This window comes from Theropithecus gelada, chromosome 10 (assembly GCF_003255815.1).
Source record: "Theropithecus gelada isolate Dixy chromosome 10, Tgel_1.0, whole genome shotgun sequence".
NCBI lineage: Eukaryota > Metazoa > Chordata > Mammalia > Primates > Cercopithecidae > Theropithecus > Theropithecus gelada.
The window spans coordinates 12,820,720-12,835,690 of record NC_037678.1 but is presented as its reverse complement, the minus strand read 5'-3'; the positions used below and the strand labels follow the sequence as shown (position 1 = coordinate 12,835,690).

Here is a 14,971-nt window from a genome sequence, read left to right as displayed (position 1 = left end):
CCCCGCGCCATGGCCGGACGGAGTCACCTGCACGCTGGGCCCTTCCTTCCTCCCAGAGCGCCCGCGGCCCGGGCCCGCCCGCCCTCCGGCCGCCACCGCCCTCCCCTCCCTGCGGCCCCATCCGCCCGCCCCGCGGTCCCGCCGCCCTAGCGCGACCGTCCCGTCGCGGCAGGTCCCGCCCCCGGCCCGGCCCGCGCTCCCATTGGCCCGCCGCGGCCCCCGCCGCTGTTTGTCTCGGCTTCCCCGCCACCCATTGGACCGCTCGGGTCCTCCCAGGAAGTTTGAAAAAAAAAAAAAAAAAGTTTTATGGGCGGATGGAAGGGGCCGGGACCGCGCCGGGGAAGGGAAGGGCCGGAGGCGCGGCGGCGGGCGGCGGAGAGGGGCGGCGGCGGCGGGGTCCCCGCGCCGCGGAGCCCGGCCCGAAAGCCGCGTCCACCTTCCTGCCTCCTGCTCCCGCCGCCCTGGGGCGCCGCCATGACGGTGAGTGCCCCCGTCAGCCGCCCGCGCCCCAGGCCGGGAGGAGGGCGACGACCCCAGGTAGAGCCCAGCCTTTCCCCTCCGGGGCAGCCCCCTCCTCATTTCCCGGAGGCTAGAGGAGGGCTGGGCCGGAAGATGGGGCCACCTCTGATGCGCCGGTCGGCCAGACCGGCCTCACCCTTCCCGTAGGCTCCTCCTCGCCTTCCCTCGCCCACTCAACCCCAGAAGCCCAGGCGACCCCGAGGGGACGGAACGACCGGTCCTGGGCGCCCCCTCCTCACAGTTGCGGCACCAGTAAAGGGTGGATTCGGGGCGACCCTTTCCCACCTCTCCTCCAGCCCCCTAGGCAAAGACCCGATACCCCAAGGCGGCCAGGGGCCCCAGGGAGGAGCGGAGGTGGGCCTGAGCTCGGGAGGGGCGCTCCTGGGCGCGGATGGGTCGCGCTGACCCGGGCCTTGGCAGGCCGGCCCACCGTGTGGCCGCTGGCCCGAGCTCGGGTGGGCTAGAAGGGTCCGGACCGCCCCACCCACAGCCCGGCAGCCAGTCCCGGGACCTCTGAAGCGGCGGGGTACCACGTCCTCCCGGGCTTGCACTTTGCAGCGGTCCTGGGCCTTGGGACAAGCCTGCTAGTCTGGGTAGGGGGCACGATGGCAGGGGTTTGCCTTTGTCATGGGGGTGAGCTGTACTCAAGCCCCATCAATTACCTGTGCCATAGTTAGCATATTGAGTCTCACAGCTGGGTTCACTGGACTCCCCACTTCACAGCCGGATAAACTGAGGCTTGGGGAGGGGCGCTGGTGAGTTGCCCGAGGTCACCCCAAGTATAAGGGAAGGAGTAGCTCCTTTCCCGGTCCTTCTGGCCCACTGACCGTGCTGTTCGGGAAGGGAGGGGTGGGGCTGCTTTTGGTTTCTGGCTAATGCTTCAGGGAGCCTCTGACAGCCCAGTGGCCCTCCTGGGGGAGGATGAGCAGGGTGTGTGTGCGCACGGGCGCCAGTAGTCCTCTTTCAGGGGAGTGGAGACCCTTTGGAGGAGTGGGCTGGGCTGCTGGGGGGCGTGGCACGCCTAGCCCCTGCCCTGTGAGTGTGATAGCCAGACCGCCTTGCCTGGACTTCCTCGCCCTCCTCCTGGACATCCTGCCACCTCCCTGCTGGCCCTTCCTGTCGTCAGCAGCCTCCCCTTCCCTGTCAGGAGCAGAAGGGATGTGGGGGGAGGAGCTGAGTCAGTGTCCTGGGGCCAGGAGGAGAGTGGTTGCTGTGCCCAAGTGCCCACCACCTGCCTGCCTGGCCCTTAGCCGTGTGCTTTCACGTTACCAGATCTGAGCCTTGAAGGTTGGTAGTAACGTCTTCATCAAACAGATGAGGAAACCAAGGTGTGGTGAGGTGAAGTGTCATGCCCCAGGTAGCTTAGTGAGTCCCAGGCTGAGCCAGAATTTGTGTCCAGGTCCGTTCCAGCTTTCTTTCACAGTTGCCTGTCCTGGGGGCAGCACGTTCTGAGCAAGGGTAAGGCTGTCAGAAGCAGTGTGTGGGGTGCTTGGAGGACGGACAGCACGTCCCTGCTGGTGGCAGGAGCCTTCCCGAGGGAGGTGTCCTCCTGTGATTATAAGGTTTCATCAGGTGGAGATGGACTAGCGAGGAGACAGCAGTGTGGACAGAAGCGGGTGGTTGTGTTTGAGAAGTAGCAAGAGCTTAGGATCGCCCTGGGCAGTCTCTGTCTCAGGTGGAAGACAGGGTGGGAGGAGGGCCTCACTGCTAGGGCTTGGTCAGGGGCAATAGGGAGCCATGAAAGGTTTTAGAGCAGAGAGGAGGCTATGATCACCATTAATAGTGTTCAGTGAGTTCATCCTGGCTGCCATGCAGACCTCAGCCTGCTCTCAGCTGGTGCTCCTCCTGTATCCGCCTCACACCCTCCTCCCCTGGCCCCGGTGCCCTGAGTCAGGGATTCATACAGGGCAAGTGGCACAGGTGTGTGACTGTGTGAGGCTCCAGGGCTTCAGGGAGTCGGGATCCTCTTCCACCCGTTTTGCCTTTGCCTGGGTGCAGCTTTACTCCTGGAGCAGCCTTCCCCCTTGCCTGCTGGGCATCAAATTAGATTTGGTCCCTTGTTTACTGTCTGTTTCCTGCAGTCCACCAGGGCAGGGGCCACAGCTCTTGGTCACAGCTAATTTCCTGGCCTAGAACAGTGCCTGATGCTTTAAAAAAAAAAAAAATTCTGCAGACACACCCTGAGCCCCATTTGTGCTGGGTCCTGGCAGGTAAACAGTGTGTGGCCCTGACTGAGTTGCATCTAGTCTAGCCTGTGAAGGATAAGCAAAGGGCCTCAAAATAGTCACGGATGCAACAGAGGCCTCCGAGAGGGGCCGTGGGAGGGCAGACTGGGGCCACTGGTGGTACGGTGAGTGGCATGGACTGTGAAGGGACCTCAGAGGTGGCCATTAAACTGAGTCTTAAGGTCTGAGTAGGGGCTTGCCTGGTCATCAGAGGAGGAGGAAGTCTAGTATTTCAGGCCAAGGACACGGCACGTGTGAGGGCCCGCAGTCCTGGTGTGTTGTGATCGGCAAGGACTATGCAGTGGTATAAACACAGGCCCCTCAGCAAGGGGAGGCTAGGCTGGAAGAGTGTGATGAGGCTTCCCTGCCATCCTGAGGCAGCTGGACTTTGTTTTAAAGCCACTTGGAGACCAGGTGTGGTGGCTCATGTGTGCCTGTAATCCCAGCATTTTGGAAGGCCGAGGAGGGGGGGGATGGATCACTTGAGGTCAGGAGTTCAAGAGCAGCCTGGCCAGCATGGTGAAAACCCGTCTCTACTAAAAATACAGAAATTCGCTGGGCATGGTGGCGGGCGCTTGTAATCTCAGGTATTTGGGAGGCTGAGGCAGGAGAAATGCTTGAATCCAGGAGGTGGAGGTTTCAGTAAGCCGAGATGGTGCCATTGCACTCCAGTCTGGGCAGCAGAGACTCTGTCTCAAAATAAATAAATAAAGCCACCTGGAGCCGTCCCTGGAACTGTTAAGCAAGCCTGGGATACCAAGCCTTTTTGAGTGAGTCTCACCAGCCCGAGGGTGCATAGAGGGGCTGTGTCCCTGGCTAGGTAGGAGGTGGGGCCGTGAGAACCTGTCAGTGCTTCCGAAAGGCAGAAGGAGAAACTGAGCTTCTAGCAGGTGAAGAAGAGGTAGCTGGGACTGAAGAGCCCTGTACGAAGGGGCATCGTGTGAGATTTAGATGATCGGACCTTTTGAACCTGGGGACAGGTTTCCCTGCCAGTTTAAAAACACATTGGTTGGCGGGGCACATTGGCTCACACCTGTAATCCCAGCATTTTTGGAGGCCGAGGTGGGCGGATCACTTGAGCCCAGGAGTTTGAGACCAACCTGGGAAACATAGGGAGACCCCATCTCTACAAAAAACAAAACAAAACAAAAACAAAAACAAATAAATACAATTAGCTGAGTGTGGTGGAGTGCCTATGTCGTCCCAGCTACTTGGAAGCTGAGGTGGAAGGATCGCTTGAGTCGGGGAGGTTGAGTCAGCAGTGAGCTGTGATCACACCGCCACACTCCAGTCTGGGCAGCAGAGCAGGGCCCTGTCTCAACAAAACTCAAATTGGTGACCTTCTATCCCCAAGGTCACTGTGTCATGGCGTGCCTGACATGGTATGTGGTGTGTCTGTACTGGGCTCTGGAGGATCACCAGGCTTCTCCTTGTACAGACACGTTCAGTCCTGTCGGAAGCTGCGGGAGGGGAGGACTGCCTCATCATTTGCCACATCAGGCAGCCAGGACTCAGAGAGGGGGATGTGACTTAGGAAGGTCACAGCGACTCCACTTCCCAGGCAGCCCTAGAGGTTTCAGCCTGACAGCCTGTCATTCCTGCCCTGATCTCCCAGCCCTAGCCCAGGGACTTTCGCCTGGGGCTGCCCAGTGGTGCCAGCTCTGTGGGCCCAGGAAGCCTAGCTCCTCCGGGCTAGGTGGGGGTTGGGGAGATGGCCTAAAAAGCACAGAAATTTAGACCAGGGGGTAGATATCTCCTCAGCAAGTTTTTCCTGAGCCTTGCTGTGGTCAAGCCCCCTGCAAGGCACTGGGGCCACAGGAGGTCTGAGACTGAGGGGAAGTGGAGCCAGCTGTGGTCACCAATCTTCGTTCTTAGCTTAGGATCGCCCTGGGCAGCCTCTGTCTCAGGTGGAAGATGGGGTGGGCAGAATACAGAGCAGCGGGACAAATGCAGCCCCAGGGGTTCTCGGCTCTGAGCAGAGCCTCTCTCTCTCCCTTACACAGGTATGCAGGGCGGAGCTGGGATGCCAACCTACTGGGTCCGCCGACTGTAGCTGTGGGGGGTTCTGGATCCTCAGCTGCCCCAAGCCCCCCTTGGTCCACTTCCTGTACCTGAGAAGGGGCTCCATGGGAGGAGGGTGGGTCAGGAGAGGTGGCCAGGCAAGGTGGCTCTGGTTTCCAGCTGCCACTGTCACCGCCCACCCCACTGAGCCATGCCACCCTCTCTCTGCACGCAACCAGACACCTTGGCCTGGTGAGGCCTCGATGTAGGGGCTGATAGGTAGGCTCAGAGCCATGGCAACAGGTGGCCACCTCCTCCCTGCCGGTGTCAGGAGCGGAGACTGCAGAGGGACCGGGACTTAGGTGAGAGAGGTCTCCCCAGCAGGAAGGCAGGGTCTGGTGGTTGGCATCCACTAGATGAGCATGGTCAGAAAAATGCCGGGATGAGCAACTTCTTTATCTAGGCCTGGGTTGGGGTGCCTGCCACAGGTCCCCATGGGACATGCTGCAGCTGGCAGCCCCCAGACCCCGGGGCTGTGCCCCTCTGGGCAACACCCGGAAGGTAGGCTTGCCAGGACTGACCTTTCCCAAAGAGATCTAGGTGGGGACCAGAGGGTTTCTGACCCCAGCCTGCGACTGGCTTCACCTCCCATAGTCTCCTGGAGCCAAGGAAAGGGCAGGACTGGCGGGCCCATGGAAGGGTCTGTGGGGCATCTGGTCCTCGTCAGAGGGAGGAACTGGACAGTTCGCACAGTGCTGCTGGTCTGGACTGCCCTCTGAGCTCTCAGGGGGTCTCTATACAGGCAGAGTCCTCCCAGCCCCTCTCTCCCACTCTTGGGTGAAGGGTCGGCTGGAGAGAGGCCCCTGGGACATCTGGGTGTGTGTGCCAGCCACCCAGCCCAACTTCTCGGCTCTCCGAGTGCCACTATCAGGAAAGGGGCCAGGGCTGCCTCAGTGGCTGGGAGGCCTGCTTGGACTTAGGGGTTACCTAGGCCCTTAGCCCTCTTGGCTGGCTTCCCAGGAGCTTGGTCCCACAGGACTTGGGGATAGGGTGGGTGCAGCACACCCCCCTCAGCAGTCCCTGTTGGCTTCCTGCTGGGCCCAACTCACCTCCCTCCTCATCTCCCCACAGCCCGATCTGCTCAACTTCAAGAAGGGATGGATGTCGATCTTGGATGAGCCTGGAGAGGTAGGAGGACCGAGGCGGGAGGGGAGGAGACTGGCTTGTGCCGCCGCTGGTCCCCTGAGCAGCCCAGGAGTAGGGGTGGGGCTGGGAGGGGCAGAGGCTGCCCATCAGGCTTCTGCCTCCTGGAGCAGTCTGCAGTGTGTAAAAGGGATCACAGCAAGGGGCCGTCTAGCCCCTCACACCCAGTGTCCCATCCCTTGATTTCATCAAGGGTCTCTTGGCCCTCCCACCTCAGTAGGAGCCTGGCTGGGAGTCGAGGGTCTTGAGTGGAAGGTCTCATAGAAGCCGTCTGGCCCGAGACACAGATTCACAAAGCCTGGCCTGAGGAGGTGGGGCTCGGCGCAAGTGCTGGGGTTTCACCCACCTGGAACCACACTGGTTGAGTCAAAGCCTCCTCTAGGCCTCAGTGGCCACATCTGTGACATGGGCATAATGAATAATGGCGATTCTTTCCTGAATGGATAACAAGGTCACAGAGATCAAGCACGTACAGGTGCCACACAGCTCCTGGCACTTACTGTGGGCTCAGCTAAAGACCCTTCCCTTCCTCTGGCATATGTGTCCTTGGAACCAGCAGGGACAGTGGCCGTTTCCCCAGCTCTGTTCTTTTGGCTGCCAGGCTGGCTCCCTGCCCACATTGCCTGGGCGGGAGCGTCTCCCCACCCCTGCCCTGCATGCGCCTGCCGCTCCGGTCTGCGTGCAGCCTGCATACCGGAGAGGGCTCCGAGCCAGAGGGGATTTCATTGTGTTTCCGGCCCACATGTTTTATTCCCTTCAGCCCACAGCCTTCCCTACCCGCTGCCTGCCCGCCGTCCCTGGCGGCTGCTCTCTAGGCTCACACAAAGCCCGGCACCCCGCCAGTGACCCCTTCCTGGCCTCCCCACCCAGGGTCCCCGGAGGGCAGAGGGATTACAGGCCCCACCCAGAGCTGGCCATTACTCATCCTCTATCACAGGGTTCTGGAATGTCCGAACTGGAAGGGCCCTGGGAGTTCAGCCAGCCCAACCCCTTGGTGCACAGACAGGAGACGGGCCCACGAGGGTGTTGGTCTCTTCCAGGCCTAGGAGCACCTGGGACAGACCCAGGCTCAGAACTCAGTGCACCTGAGGTCCATGGAGCTCCACCCAGCTTCCATCTCAGACAGTCATAGGCTAGGCCTGGAAGAGCTAAAGAAACCACTTGGCATAGAACCCCTGTCCTACTTTACAGAGAGGCAATTGAGGTCTGCAGCAGCAACTCCGTTTACTTAGTGAGAGCAAAATGCTTCTAAGAGGCCTGGCCTCCCAGAACAAACCCAACAACCTGATGTCCATCCCTATGCCAACGGCATGACAGCCATACACACAAGAGAGGGTTAGGCACTGCTCACCTCACCAGAAGGTGTAGGGACTTCTTTTTTTTTTAATTTTTATTTTTTTGAGGCAGAGTTTCACTCTTGTTGCCCAGGCTGGAGTGCAATGGCGCAATCTCGTCTCACTGCGACCTCCACCTCCCAGGTTCAAGCGATTATCCTGCCTCAGCCTCCCGAGTAGCTGGGATTACAGGCGTGTGCCACCACGCCCATCTAATTTTTTTTGTATTTTTAGTAGAGACAGGGTTTCTCCATGTTGGTCAGGCTGGTCTCAAATTCCCGACCTCAGATGATCCACCCTCCTCAGCCTCCCAAAGTGCTGGGATTGTAGGCACGGGCCACCACGCCTGGCTGCGGGGACTTCTTAGTAGCCCTACTTTACAGTTCAGAAGACTGAAGCTCAGAAAAGTGGAGACGCTTGCCTAAAGGCACACAGCGAAAAAGGGAACTCTTGGGTACAAAACTCTTTTTCTCAGGGAGGCAATGTGGAAAGAAGCAGAAGGTATCATCCTTGCATGCCCCTTGAAAACTTACCATCTTCTTGTGGAGAGAAACTAAGTACTTGAAACAACCAACAGCACAGACAGGGCTTGGTGATGTGAGGGAACTCCGGGAGGGCTGGGGACCGGGTGACATGCACTGACCTGGCAGTGGGCGGGCCGCAACTGGCATTCCAGTGGAGTGACCAGAAGCCTAGAGGTGGGCTGAGCTTGGCATAATATCGGGCTGTTCTGGTGCCCCCATCCCTTTCCTACGTGTCCTGCCAATCTAACCCCAGCTGGAGCAGAGACAGGCACTGCAGGAAGGCACCCAATCACAAATCCTAAACATACAGGTTAGTGCACTCTCACCCGCTGCGGATGTGGGTAGCCAGCCTACAGATCAAGAACCAGACCATGCGGCCGGGCGTGGTGGCTCACGCCTGTAATCCCAACACTTTGGGAGGCCAAGGCAGGTGCATCACCTGAGGCCAGGAGTTCGAGACCAGCCTGGCTGACATGGTGAAACCCCATCTCTACTAAAAATACAAAAAGCCGGGCATGATGGCAGGCGCCTGTAATCCTAGCTACTCGGGAGGCTGAGACAGGAGAATCACTTGAACCCAGAGGTGGAGGTTGTAGTGAGTGGAGTTTGCACCATTGCACTCCAGCCTGGGCAACAAGAGCAAAACTCCTCCGTCTCAAAAAAAAAAAAAAAAAAGCAGATCGTGCCTGGCACTCACTCCTACCCTGGGGCTCCGTCCAGTCCTACTTCCCGGGGGACCTTTGTCCCTGACCATGGTGGTGATCTGGGGGAATATGGAAAAAGATGTGACATCCTGGCCCCACTGAGTCCCTGACTTGTTTACACAGATCATCACCCCTCCCTGTCTGCACTGGGTCCAGGGTGCCTGAGGAGCCTTGGCGATCTTAAAAGGGGCTCCAGGAAGGACCAGGGGGGTGTGGTTACGGAGGGGAAGCCAACCCATTTCACAGATGCTACCCCTGAGGCTCAGAGAGGACATGGAGGGGCCAGGTCTCAAATCGGCATTTTCTGCCTCCCCACTCTTCCTGTGTGCAGAATAGTGAGTTTGGCAGCCACGCAGGACACCTGTACAATCGCACACACTGGCTCTTTCATTCCATCCTCCTTACAGCCTCCCTCCCCTTCGCTCACCACCACCTCTACTTCACAGTGGAAGAAACATTGGTTTGTGCTGACAGATTCAAGTCTCAAATATTACAGAGACTCCACTGCTGAGGAGGTGAGGCCGTGGGTGTACTGATGAACCCCGAGAAGGGCCTGGGGTGGCCTGGCTGGGGTCACTGGGGTGGGTCACACCAGGGCCCACACGGACCATAGTGGGCCCTCATGCTCCAGGCAGACGAGCTGGATGGTGAGATCGACCTGCGTTCTTGCACGGATGTCACCGAGTACGCGGTGCAGCGCAACTATGGCTTCCAGATCCACGTGAGGCTGCGTGCGGCTTGGGGCTGGTGGTGGGCAGCGTGGCTGGAGGCCCCTGAGGGAGGTTTTGGTATTGAACATGGCTCACCATGGAGACTGGATCCCTGTCACTCATTTACCCAGAGGCTCTGTCCTCAGAACCAAACAGAGCTGTGATGCCAACACTTAGCGTATCTAGGGGAGACGCTGGAGCCGGCAGGGCTCTTCCCAGGCCAATGGAAGGGAGGTTTTGTACCCCCTGCCCACCCCAGACTCAAGACCTTAGATGCCCCTTTGGAAGGAAGGGCCGCCCTCCCCGGGGTCCATAGTGAGGAGGGAGTCATGCGGCTGGCCATGTGGCAACCTACCTGTGCGGTGGCCTTACAGACCAAGGATGCTGTCTATACCTTGTCGGCCATGACCTCAGGCATCCGGCGGAACTGGATCGAGGCTCTGAGAAAGACCGTGCGTCCAACTTCAGCCCCAGATGTCACCAAGTACGTACTAAGCTGGACTGGGGCCTTGGGGGAGGCACTTTCCGTTGCATCCCTGAGTGGGTTTCTAGGCACTCACCTGAGGACTGCACATTCTGGGCCCTCGTTTCTCTGTCAACAACATGGGAAGAGAGCAGTGAGCATTCTCAGTATCATCCAGAAGTATGCTGAGGGTTTGAGGTTTGATCTGCCTCCTCAAATGTGATGGGGCCTCTTCTGTTTGGTGGAGATGCCTGTGAGTCAAAAGCCCCTGCCAGGTGGCTGTTCTGTCTCTGTGCCGTGGGGGCCGTGTCTAAGCCTGTGTTGGGAAGGGGTGGTTAGGTAGTTCGGCCTTGGAGCCCACGCCTCCTGGGATGAGGAGCTCACTCCCTCTGGAGGCTGCCACAGGCACTGGGGCAGGAGGGCTGAGTTACCCAGTGGCAGAGTCCCCCACTGTATACACCCCAGATGCCCATGGGGTGCTGAGACTTGGAGCTCAAGACTTGGGAACAGAGTATGGTATTAAAGGGGGCTGGGCTGGGTGTGGTGGCTCACACCTGTAATCCCAGCGCTTTGAGAGGCTGAGACGGGAGGATCACTTGAACTCAGGAGTTCAAGACCAGCCTGGGCAATATAGTGAGACCTCGTCACTACAAAAAATTTAAAAATTAGCCAGCCGTGGTGGGAGGATCATCTGAACCTGGAGGCCGAGTCCCCCAGCCTGGCCACACGGTGGCTATTCAGCCTTAGCCCAGAGGCTTTCCCATCTAGATTTCAGAGTCCCCATCTGTCATGTTAGTGTGTCATGTCTGCACATGTGCGAGGATGTGCCCAGAGCACTTTGTGTACTCTGAAGTGCAGTGAGTTGGACTGTTACTTAGCATATAGGCCCAGCTGCTTTAAGAAAGAAACCCCGGGCACAGTCGCTTAATTGAGACAGATGTTTATGTGTCCCTTCAGAACAGCCCCGAGGTATGCAGTCCTGGCCTGGTGGGGCTCCTCTGCCCTTTCAGGGGAGCCACGTGCCGCACCCACTTGGCAGCCTATAGTCACGTGGCTACAGGTAGCTCTGGGAACACTGCAAGTGTAGTTTTTGGCAGGGTGACCACGTACCCGGCTATGACTGTGGATAAAGAGAACTGCCATAGTTGTTCAGAGTCGCCACAACTTGTGTTCTCTGCACCCCAAGGTCCCTGCCTTCACCCCATCAGCAGTGACTGTGGGCATCCCCCTTGCCACTGTGAGCCTTGGGAACCCGGGACATCGTGTCCTACACCAACTCCTTGATCACCATTTGCAAAAAGCCCTCTGCCTGCTTTCCACATTCGCCCACCCCGTCCTCACATCCATCCTGTGAGAGGTGCTGCTGTCCCACATTACAGATGAGGTCATTGCAGCTCAAAGAGGGCAAAGAGACCAGCGTGGTGGCTCATGTGAGCCTGTAATCCCAGAGCTTTGGGAGGCTGAGGTGGGAGGATCACGTGAGCCCAGGAGTTCGAGATCAACCTGGGCAGTATACTGAGACCCCATCTCTATCAAAAATTTAAAAAATTAGCTGGGCATGGTGGTGCCTTTCTATAGTCCCAGCTACTTCAGAGGCCAGGGCAGGAGGATCACTTGAGCTAAGGAGTTTAAGGCTGCAGTGAACTATGATCACACCACTCTACTTCAGCCTGGGCAGCAGCGTGAGACCCTGTTCCTTGAGAAACAGAAACAAGAGGGGTCGAGGGAAGCCAGGCATCCTGGTGGGTCCCTGGGCTGTGGAGTGGTGGAGCTGGGAAGTTCCCGGGCTCTGTTAACCAGGAAGCTTAGGTCAGGCTGCTTCCTTCCCTGGGGTCTGTCTCCAGCCCCTGGCACAGGGCCAGACACGCAGGTGTTGCTCCGAAAGTGCTCATTGCGGGACTCGAGTGAGGACCCACCTGACGTGGCTCTGCTGGTGCCCTAGGCTCTCGGACTGTAATAAGGAGAACACGCTGCACAACTACGGCACCCAGAAGGGCCCCCTGAAGGCAGGGGAGCAGCGGGCGGGCGTTGAGGTCGTCAGCCGGGGTGGCCCTCGGAAGGCAGATGGGCAGCGGCAGGCCTTGGACTACGTGGAGCTCTCCCCGCTGACCCAGGCCCCTCCACAGCGGGCCCGCACCCCGGCCCGCACTCCTGACCGCCTGGCCAAGCAGGAGGAGCTGGAGCGGGACCTGGCCCAGCGCTCCGAGGAGCGACGCAAGTGGTTTGAGGCCACAGACAGCAGGACCCCAGAGGTGCCCGCTGGTGAGGGGCTGCGCCGGGGCCTGGGTGCCCCCCTGACTGAGGACCAGCAAAACCGGCTCAGTGAGGAGATCGAGAAGAAGTGGCAGGAGCTGGAGAAGCTGCCCCTGCGGGAGAATAAGCGGGTGCCCCTCACTGCCCTGCTCAACCAAAGCCGCGGAGAGCGCCGAGGGCCTCCAAGTGACAGCCACGAGGCACTGGAGAAGGAGGTAGGCACCACGCTGGTTCTCTAGGAGGCCCCTTGCCTCCACATCCCTCCAGTCCCTGCGTTCACACCCTGGTATTTGCCCCTTGCACTCCTACAGTGATGGGGAGCTCACCCCTAATCTGTGAGTGTGTACCCCACACTCCTGCGAACTAGAATCTTCTTCCTTAGACCTTAGTAGTTTGGTTTTTTTTTTTCCCTGTTCTGCCCTTAGCTGCCATAGAGAAGGGAAGTGGGAAGAGAAGGGAGAGACCTGCCAGGCACTGTGGCTCACACCTGTAATCCTAACACTTTGGGAGGCCAAGGTGGGAGGGTCACTTGAAGCCGAGAGTTTGAGACCAGTCTGTGCAATATGGCGAATCCTCATGTCTACAAAAAAATACAAAATTTAGCTGGGCGTGCTGGTGCATATCTGTAGTCCCAGCTACTTGGGAGGCTGAGGTGGGAGGATGGCTGGAGCCCGGGAGGCAGAGGGTACACTGAACCGAGATCAAGCCACGGCACTCCAGCATGGGCAATAGAGCCAGACTTTGTCTCAAAAAAAAAAAAAAAAAAAGAAGGGAGAGACTGTTTATTGTGTGTCTGCTGCACATGACCTCCCTGCCTGCACTGACTCATGGAATCCTCATAGTGGCCTCTACCGCTAGGGTAGACCTCAGCGGTTTTACTGACGGGAAAACTGAGGCTCCAAGATGTTTCCTCTGTCACCTACATGATGTATAAACATCTGTGACCATAGTTTCCTGTTCCTCACCCTGTCTGGCCTTCTCTGGGCCAAGGCTCTCCCAGGTCATTGACCTGGCCATCCAGGAAACAGCCCAGCATGTCCCCTGGCCACATCTCACTCCAGGGCTGCTTGCTCTTCTCAAACCCTGAGCCATTCCTACGCCTTCCAGGGATGCTGGGCTTGTATCCGTGTGGAGCTGGAAGCCTGTGGCTCCTCACTGCCTTCCACCAGCCCTGCCCCAGCTTCCAGGCCCCACTGACCACCCTTTTCCCTCATAGGTTCAGGCTCTTCGGGCCCAGCTGGAGGCATGGCGTCTCCAAGGGGAGGCTCCTCAGAGTGCGCCGAGATCCCAGGAGGACGGCCACATCCCCCCAGGCTACATCTCACAGGTAAGGCCAGGGGCTGTTTTTCAGGGGGAGGGGGCAGATTTCCGGTTGCCGTGTTATCAGGAAACAGCTGAGATTTTGGGAGCCCTTCCTGTGTGTGCTGGAACCCAGGTGTGGGGCATTTGACATGTGTCATCTCATTTACTCTCCCCACAGCTGGTGGGCGTGATCACTGTGCCCATTTTACAGACAAGGCCACTGAGCTCTGAGAGGTTATGTGACTTGCCTGAGGTCACCCTGCCTGCAGGTGTCAAAGGTGGGATTTGAGCGAGGGTCCGGCTGACTGCAGAGCCTGTGTGTGAGTCCCCGTGTGACACTCTGCACTTGGACCCTTGCCCCGGGGAAGTTGGGGGCCAGTGGCCCCGAGAGTCACTCCCTGAACACAGGGAAATCTTACCGAGGCCCAGCAGGCCAGGCCCCACTCAAGGAGGTCTGCAGGACAGGAGAGCCTCCAGTGGCCCTCAGAGAATGCACTGTCTGCCTAGGACAGTGGTTCTCAATGGGGTCCATTTTGTCCCCCTTGGGGACATTAGGCTGTGTCTGGGAACACTTTTGGTTGTCACAACTAGGGCAAACTAACTCTCTAGAAAAAAACGTGTGTGTGTACACATGTATGAGTTTATTATACATTTTACCAATAAAAACAATGCTTAGTACACAATTTACAAATAAAAAATATATAATTTTATTGTGAATTTCATATAGCAAATGGATTTTTCTCAGAATGCTTTCAGTGATTTTTCCATACTCTTGTATCCACAACCAATTAACAAACAGCAGTTCTTTTAACATGTATACTGGTTGACACTTTTGTTTATGGTAACGAGTAAGATGAGAAGACGTTTGTCGAAACGTTACAGCTCCATGTTGTGAGTGACTTCTTTGCTAAATCGGACAGTAGTTTTTTACTGAGAATATTTGAGAATTTTCTATTAAGAATATTTTTGCAATTTTGTGTTCTATTTACAATGTAATGGTTATAGATATGACACACTTTTAAGTTTAATCTGCATTATTAACATTTTCTTATCACTTGATTAAGTCTAGACAGTCAACAAAACAATAAATCAAGCCCTGATGTGTAATGTTTACCAATTCTGCAGTGTAAATACTCCCACTGTGGCCAATGCTGCATTTCCAGCACAAAATCCCTGGACACAGAGTTGGGAAGAGATGTCACACTATCCAATAGGATTTCCACCATGCAGATACAGTAGATGTGATTGACCCCAAGAGCATGCCTAATAAAACACAGTGAAATAATTAGGAAGTAATACATTTGAGCATTTATTACCTTGTCTTTAATGTAGTTAATTTAATTTTAAGTATATAAATTTAATTTTTAATGGCTGTGCTTAACAACTACATCACATAATTCCTAAAAATTTGACAATCAGCTGTCTGTAGTTATCACACCTATCACACCATTATCTAAAGTAGAAAAGAAGGGGCCAGGCACAGTGGCTCATGCCTGTAATCCCAGCACTTTGGGGAGGCCGAAGTGGGCGGATCACGAGGTCAGGAGAACGAGACCAACCTGGCCAACATGGTGAAACCCTGTCTCTAATAAAATACAAAAAATTAGCCGGGTGTGGTGGTGCGCACCTCTAGTCCCAGCTACTTGGGAAGCTGAGGCAGGGGAATCATTGGAACCCAGGAGGCCCAGGTTGCAGTGAGCCAAGATCGTGCCATGGCACTCCAGCCTGGCAAC

The 14,971-nt window shown here is 57.0% G+C and overlaps 1 protein-coding gene across 3 annotated transcripts in view; it reads left to right on the top strand.

Annotated features, from left to right (window-relative positions):
• TRIOBP (TRIO and F-actin binding protein) overlaps window positions 1-14,971 on the top strand; it is a 76,417-nt gene that overhangs the window by 47,733 nt on the left and 13,713 nt on the right. Inside the window, exons 1-8 of one of the 3 annotated variants that reach the window (XM_025400573.1) lie at window positions 303-480; window positions 5,877-5,933; window positions 8,918-9,025; window positions 9,142-9,231; window positions 9,595-9,704; window positions 11,626-12,151; window positions 13,153-13,263; window positions 13,417-14,349. In XM_025400573.1, the coding sequence (XP_025256358.1) occupies window positions 307-480; window positions 5,877-5,933; window positions 8,918-9,025; window positions 9,142-9,231; window positions 9,595-9,704; window positions 11,626-12,151; window positions 13,153-13,263; window positions 13,417-13,527 (1,287 nt within the window). In that variant the 5' untranslated portion in view covers window positions 303-306 and the 3' untranslated portion in view covers window positions 13,528-14,349. Of the gene's footprint in view, window positions 1-302; window positions 481-5,876; window positions 5,934-8,917; window positions 9,026-9,141; window positions 9,232-9,594; window positions 9,705-11,625; window positions 12,152-13,152; window positions 13,264-13,416; window positions 14,350-14,971 lie in introns of those variants that run through there. The other 2 variants (XM_025400572.1, XM_025400571.1) reach the window with 2 other exon arrangements.